This window comes from Lolium rigidum, chromosome 2 (genome assembly GCF_022539505.1).
Source record: "Lolium rigidum isolate FL_2022 chromosome 2, APGP_CSIRO_Lrig_0.1, whole genome shotgun sequence".
In the NCBI taxonomy this organism is placed as follows: domain Eukaryota; kingdom Viridiplantae; phylum Streptophyta; class Magnoliopsida; order Poales; family Poaceae; genus Lolium; species Lolium rigidum.
In genome coordinates this window covers 64,731,000-64,739,162 of record NC_061509.1, presented here as the reverse complement: position 1 = coordinate 64,739,162, position 8,163 = coordinate 64,731,000, and the positions used below count along the sequence as shown (strand labels likewise).

Sequence of the window (8,163 nt, the reverse complement as noted above, 5' to 3'; positions counted from 1 at the left end):
TTAGATAAAAAATTCTGCACGTACATCTCCATAATGTATGTGCATTTGCTAAGTTTCACGAAAAACCAATATTTTTTATGGTCTATGTAAAAAGGAGAAATTTATCTTGTGAAAAGCATTGTTTTTAGCACTGAATTTTGTCTTTTTTACACACGTCACATGATAAGTCGATTTTTTATGAAACGACTTTGTGAGCGTGTAGCACGTGAAGATGTACGTACAAATTTTTTGTTTCAATTTTTTTAAAATTTAAAATATACATAAGATGCATTTCAAAATATAGGGAGCATACACCCATGTTCCAAAACACCACTCCCGAACCGTTTGGCCTATGCTTAAAAAAAGTCCGAGGACCGAGGAAGCCACAAAGTCTGGCAGCCCGAAGTGGATCACTCGCCCGTAGAGAAAGTTGATCAGATCAATCAAGAAGTAGCCAAACCCTAGTAGCCCAGGCCAGCTAATAACGGTTTTTTTTTTCTCGCGACTCGTGCAACCCAGGCCCAGCGAAAGAAACGTGTCCGCAATTCAGAGCGCAGGTAATCGGAAAGATACGGCCCGCAGCCTATCTGGCATACGTCATGGACCTACGAAAAGGATTGTTGTGATTATTTCGATCGGCCTGTGGGCTACGAAAAGGCCGACATGGACCTGGGCTGACTAATATCAGTGGGGAAACTAGGATTGTGCATCTCCCGTATATATGGTCGATCAGGAACGGCAGCACCTCCTAGTCGATCTAGGGTTTCATTACCTGCAAAGGGCTGCCGCCGACCTGGGCGAAGGGCCTGACCGCGTGAGTTGAGAGGTATGGCGTCGAGAGATGCAGCCGGCTGGCCGCTCGGAAGAGCTTATTTTAGGGCCATCTTGTGGGATCTCAAGGTATGATTACCGGCCTATTTTGATTCAACTAGCTAGTCCAAATAATTTCCACCAGATCGATATAATCTATCGAAGCAATGCTGTTATTAGGACTATTTCTCCTTTCAATTAAATTACCCAATCCATCCTCTCCTGAAAACAGGCCTGCATCACTGAGCCCGCTAGAATTATGTATTACTGCACTCGAGATATTGTCGGACGACTTATTTTTCATATAGAAACGGCAAGGGGAAAAGAAACCGTCCCTGCTGCCGTCAAGGGAACGGGAACGGCTCAGCAAGAATCTTCTGCTCTTGATGAAGACCAAGACTACAACCAGCAAGATGACGACGATGACGACGACAGTGGCAGCAGTGGCATCGACTGGGATGCCGAAGCCGCAAGCATCGGCAGTGGTCTCGGTGACATCGACTATTCTCTGGACCTGAGGGATGAAGCTACAGACCGCCTACGGAATCAAAGAATTTCCTATTCTGGAGACAACATGAACATACAGCTATCTTACACCGCTTCTCGGTACCTTGTGGAACTGTTGGCTGTCTCTCCACGCTCCTACTTCGTGGGGGATTTATGTGCCTCTGACTCTAATCACCGTTCGTTATACTACTGCTCCCCCAAAAGAGGAGAATTTAAACGCAACCTGGATTCACAGGTATCCATTCACATGTTAGTATCTTTTAGTTTTGTTTTGTTTCTGGTACCTTCTTTTGAACTGCTTAATTGCCTTGGCGATACGTGAGCAGGGTAATCTGATACTCCACGCAGATGGTGTGGCCCTTGAGGATGACTTCTACATGGAAATAAATATCCCAGAGGATAAGGACTCTGGAGAGTTAGAGGACGTTGGAATGTTCATGTTCTCGGTGGACGCCCATGACTGCAACCGTGTCATCACACAAACCCTGTCAACTGCACGTGGACGTCTAATGGTTTTGACTTTTATTCCGATGCACACCGCTATACAGGTGAATGTGCAAGTAACCCTTGATCTCGTATCTGCAAGCGGCAGTACCTGCTATGTTGATGGCGAAATCTCAGCGCACCACGAATTCTACAATAAAGAGAGAGTCGTGCTCTTTTCTAGTAGGGAAGAGGACAAGGCAGAGGTTGTTGATGGCAAACTTCCACTGTCACGAACCTGGGCAGCTGTTCCAATTTCCTTGGAGCCGCTTTTGATAATCAAGTTGAACCTGCGTGTTCTAATCAATCGTAATGAGGATGGTGAGGGCTATACCATACCTTTCCGAGGTGATCTAACCTTCTTCCGTGCTCAGCATGAAAAGACAATCTGTTGTGCCGACCATGGTCAACTTAAAGTGCAGCTTAATTACTATTGATGTCTGTGCAGAGAGAGACGAAGCGTTGCAAACTGAAGTGTATGAATCAGTTGGATTGTCATGTCTACCAGAGTATTTCGTATCGTGATACTCCTTCCTTAAGAGTATATATTAGTAGGTTTTGTTTTGCATTGAGCTAATTCAGGCAGCTTGTGTCCAGTAGTTGCATGCTCAGTCCATTTGTAATTGTGTTCCGACTTCTTAAAGTAGCATGTGCTGAGTGGAGTCATAACCAATTCGTCTACATTCTATAGATCGGTTTAATACCTTGTCAGATGGTATTGTTACATCCAAGCTGTCATTGGCCAAATGGAAGCATTTTATTTAGTAAGTTGGTTTATTATCGAAATCCAATTTTGTTCTAGGGTGTATATGCTCATGCTATCTGAAAAAATCATTTTAAATGAGAACAGACCGTCGGTGTGGGAGCACACGCTGCTCACCTGGGTTCGAACCTTGGGTTCGGCGGGTGCTCACGAGTTTTCTTCTAGAAAAATGCCAATGGTGCTAGTGCCTGGGTTGGTCGCAAAAATCATTATAAAATATCTAAAAATTCTGAACAAAAAATTCACGCATATATGTTAACATTCTACATGCGCATAAGTTTCGTGAAAAATCGACATTTTAATTTTGGTGCTAAAAAAAGCTCTCACGTGAACATATTTTTTATTTTTTTACTCATGATAGAAAAAAAATGTCGAGTTTTTGTGAAACAACTTTGCGAGCACATAGACCGATAGATACGAGACATTGTTTCCTGAAATTTTCAATTTTTTGAAATATGTTTAAAGGTTATTTTAATAATCAGGAGCATATGCCGGCGTCCATTATCGGAAATTCAATTTTCATCTAATACATACTGAGCAGTAATTGCAATCCCCAGATCTATACCAATAAAAAAAAGCACAGAGGGGGCAGAACCAACCAAACACGACCATCAGATGGACATCTAACATTCCAAATCATCACAACAATTAGTGCTAAAACAGCCTAGGCTGACAACTCCCGAACGCTAATCACCCGGCCCTAAACTAATCATCCGACCCTAATCCCTGGACAACGTCGCGCGTCGCACGCCGCCCCGTCGCCCGCCGCCCGACGCCCGTCGCCCGACGCCCCGCCCGGTCGCGCGTCGCCGCGCCGCCCGGCCGCGCGTCGCCCGCCGCCCGTCGCCCGCCGCCCCGCCGCCCGCCGCCCCCCGCCCAGTCGCGCGTCGCTCGCCGCCCCGTCGCCCGACGCCCGCCGGTTTGAGTTTGAGTTCCTTTTTTTCATTTTCCTTGAAAGTTTGGGTCAATTTCATTGCAATTTAAATGGAAATATGCCCGCACGGTCTATTTCATTGCAATTTAAGTCTGGGACAACCCAACATTAGGCAGTATTTTTTCAGCTACTTACTGAACCGGAGTTGAGGACAAATGATCTAAGGTCAGGGATATATCACTTCCAGCCTGAGACCATCGTGCTTACGGCCCTGGAAGAACTGGCTTGATTATATAGCACCAAAACTATCTCCACCCTCTTTTCACAGCCAAGTTGTTTCATCATCTTGAGAATGAATATATTGTCGCACTTGCAGTAACCTTTCAGGTTAATGCTTGATGGATTTCCCCCTCACAAGTGCTATCTCACCCAAGTCTTAAAGTAGACTGAAGTAAATAAGGTGCAAATTTTCTCCGTTGCTATACTACAATAGAAGTTACTTTTTACTAAGCGAACTCCTGCAACCAAATATTTGAATAAAGTAACTCATGATACCTATTTGAATATGGGAATACCATGTTGTCTGGATTATATATATGTTTTACCATATCTGTAGCCTCCTAGATAGTGTTATGCATCTGTAATATTCATAATAAGAATGGTCCTTACTATTTAGGCCATTCTGGTACCATAGTTTCTACTTTCTACTGTCATTTTTTCCGATATTCTTCTTTCTGTGAGCAATTCTACAGTTCTTGACAGTCTTCCATGATCTCACATGTTTACTGAATATATCACCAATCAAAGCCTGCTTCATACACCAACTATCAAAACTAAGTTACTGATTCTCTGTCCAGAATCATATTCAGCAATTATTTTTCCACCGAAACATTGCAACCAATATTGCACAAATATAACATGTACAATATTTTATGGGTCTTCTAAATTTACAGGGACGAGGTATTCTATAATATCAATTACGTTTACTAAAAGTGTAAGCCAACACTAAACATGTCAGCGTCAAAGCGCACCCCTTTTCAAGACATCACCAACGGCCAGAATCAAGGTGATTAACAATGACTGATGCTTTCAACTCGCTTATTATTATTTCGACATATAGTAAATTGTGCCATGACTGCAGATCCTAAAGAGGCCAAAAGGCAGAGAAACCGAGAGTATTATGCAAAAAATAAAGATGAAATTGCAAAACGCCGGCGCCAAGCACGAGAACTTAAAAAACAGGTTCCTTCAACGGATGCAAACATAAACGATAACACAGTATGTCATACACCAGATCCTCCACAATCCGGAGTCAGCCAGCTGCAATACAAAACACCAGGTCATGTGTTCTTTACTCGCGCATATATGTGGCATATTTTTTGAATGCCAATACTGAATTGTCATCTACAATGAATTTTGTAGACATGGCTCCACTTGTTCAGCATACCTATGCATCTCCATGCCCGGAACCGGAACCATCACAATTCTATGCAGACGGTTCACCAAACCATATACCTGGTAATATAATCTGTCATGCCATTTTTTGCATTTTTTTACGTGATCTTCAAAATCTTCTAACAATGTTTGATGTTCACATGTCTTGAAGCTGTTCTGGGCTGCAGTAATGCTTCTCTTCATCAATCGTCAACATCTACCTTCCAATATGATGGCTGTGACTCGGGTACTGGCCTATCAAACACACAACGAGGTCAAAAAAATCAAAGTGCTAAAAGTTGGTACGCTAAATTGTCTGGCGACAAAAAAGCTGACTATATACAGAGGCAGCGGTTAGCTCGCTGATACGTCCAATTTGCATCACTATTTTATATCATAATTTGCTGTTATTCATTGATATATTTTATATTGGGACACAATACTTATGTTATTTCATCTATTTTGCATGTTTCATCATTATTGGAGGATCAAGCACCGGAGCTAGGATTCTGCGGGAAAAAGCACCGTCAGAACGCAATATTTCGGAAGATCAACCGTGGAAGGAAATTATACCAAAAAATCCTATTTTTCAAGATGACGAAGGAAGCCAGAAGGAGGAGCCAGGAGGACCCAGGGTGGGCCCACACCCTAGGGCGACGCGGCCCATGGCCTGGCCGCGCCGCCATGTGGTGTGGGGGGACCACAGCCCCTTTCGCCTCCTTTTCTTCGCGAAATCCTTCGTCCCGAAAACCTAAGCCACAGAGGGTACCTCGAGAAGAGTTACAGCCGCCTCTGCGGGGCGGAGAACACCAGAGAGAAAAGAGCTCTCCGGCGGGCAGGAATCCGCCGGGGAAATTCCCTCCGGGAGGGGGAAATCGACGCCATCGTCACCGTCATCGAGCTGGACATCATCTCCATCACCATCATCATCATCATCTCCACCATCATCACCGCCGTCTCCACCGCTGGACACCGTCATCGCCGTAGCAATTTGGGTTTGATCTTGATTATTTGATAGGGGAAACTCTCCCGGTATCGATCTCTACTTGTTGTTGATGCTATTGAGTGAAACCATTAAACCAAGTTTATGTTCAGATTGTTATTCATCATCATATCACCTCTGATCATGTTCCATATGATGTCTTGTGAGTAGTTCGTTTAGTTCTTGAGGACATGGGTGAAGTCTAAATGTTAGTAGTGAACTATGGTTGAGTAATATTCAATGGTATGATATTTAAGTTGTGGTGTTATTCTTCTAGTGGTGTCATGTGAACGTCGACTACATGACACTTCACCATTTATGGGCCTAGGGGAATGCATCTTGTACTCGTTTGCCAATTGCGGGGTTGCCGGAGTGACAGAAACCTAAACCCCCGTTGGTATATCGATGCAGGAGGGATAGCAGGATCTCAGAGTTTAAGGCTGTGGTTAGATTTATTCTTAATTACTTTCTTGTAGTTGCGGATGCTTGCAAGGGGTATAATCCAAGTATGTATTAGTCCTAGGAAGGGCGGTACATTAGCATAGGTTCACCCACACAACACTTATCATAACAATGAAGATTATTTAGCCGTATGTAGCGAAAGCACTAGACTAAAATCCCGTGTGTCCTCAAGAACGTTTGGTCATTATAAGTAAATAAACCGGCTTGTCCTTTGTGCTAAAAAGGATTGGGCCACTCGCTGCAATTGTTACTCTCGCACTTTACTTACTCATACTTTATTCAACTGTTACATCAAACGCCCCTGAATACTTGTCTGTGAGCATTTACAGTGAATCCTTCATCGAAACTGCTTGTCAACACCTTCTGCTCCTCGTTGGGATCGACATTCTTACTTATCGAAAATACTACGATACACCCCCTATACTTGTGGGTCATCAAGACTATTTTCCGGCGCCGTTGCCGGGGAGTGAAGCGCTATTGGTAAGTGGAATTGGTAAGGAAAACCTTTACTCGTTTGTGCTGATTTTATTTCTCGCCCGTCGCTATAAGTCATTATGGAGAGATCTTCTCTTCAATTTTTATTTGGGAAATCTACTACTACTGTAACGGTAGTGGATGAGGCGCCAGGTGAGGAAGTGATACCATATAAAATACCTATGAAAATTATTGAACGTGTTATGGATAACCGCTATGAAGGGGATGGAACTGTCCATCCCGGTGATCATTTACTATTTTTGCATGAATTATGCGGGTTATTCAAGTGTGCAGGTATTGCTATGGATGAAGTGAGGAAGAAACTATTCTCTTTATCGCTGTCTGGTAAAGCGACGCATTGGTATAAATTACTAGATAATGGGGATTCTCTTGAATGGAATGATATTGTGCCCCGGTTTTATTCTAAGTTCTATCCTCCAAGTGAAATTCACAAGGATCGGAATCGCATATATAATTTTTGGCCTCATGATGGAGAGAGTATTTCCCAAGCTTGGGGGAGATTGAAGTCTTTAATGCTCAAATGCCCCATTCATGAGCTTCCTGGTAATGTTATTATTGATAATTTCTATGCAAGACTTTCTTTTCAAGACAAGACCTTGCTCGGATACTTCTTGTTCTCGGATCATTTACACGCAACAAAGAAGAGTTTAAAAGGGACCTTCTTGATCGGATCCAAGAGAATACCGAAGGTTGGGAGAACGACAAGGACAGAGAATCGAGTATAATTTATGATTATAAATGCATTGAAGCTTTTATGGATACCGATAAATTTCGTAATATGAGTGCTACATATGGTCTTGATTCTCAAGTTGTCTGTAAATCTTTATAAAGCTTTTGCCTCTCATTATGAATTGCCAAAGAAGAATTTTGATAAGTATCATGAACCATATAAAGATAAAATTGATTCATCTATTAATAAATGCGTTGTAGTTGAAACCGTCGATCATGTTATTCCCGAAGCTTATATTGAAAAAACTCCTTTCCCTGCTAAAATGAAGGAGTACTCGTTATAAATAGTGCGGTTCATAAAAGTGAAAAGAAACCCGTAGAACCCGAAGAACAAATAAAAGTTGAACCTCGTTGTTGCAATAGTTAAAGATCTTGTGACTGAAAATGTGGAGGATGGTCATATTATTTTCTGTGAAGATGCTTCTAATATTGTTTCACATCCTAATAAACCCAAACAAGCTAGTGTTCCTATGCTATCTATTAGAATTGGTGATCATTGCTATTATGGATTATGTGATATTGGTGCAAGTGTTAGTGCTATTCCTTATGAGCTTTACACGGAGATTATGCACGAAATTGATTCTTGTGAGCTTGAAGATATTGATGTGGTTATTCAGCTGGCTAATAGAGAAACTATTTCTCCAA

General features: G+C 42.5%; 1 protein-coding gene across 1 annotated transcript; it reads left to right on the top strand.

Annotated features, from left to right (window-relative positions):
* Nucleotides 1-745: 745 nt before the first annotated feature.
* On the top strand, nucleotides 746-2,216 carry LOC124689818. Its single transcript, XM_047223287.1, has 3 exons — nucleotides 746-879; nucleotides 1,022-1,531; nucleotides 1,623-2,216. The coding sequence occupies exons 1-3, from the start codon at nucleotides 808-810 to the stop codon at nucleotides 2,214-2,216; spliced, it is 1,176 nt and encodes a 391-aa protein (XP_047079243.1). The 5' UTR covers nucleotides 746-807.
* The last annotated feature ends 5,947 nt before the right edge of the window (nucleotides 2,217-8,163 follow it).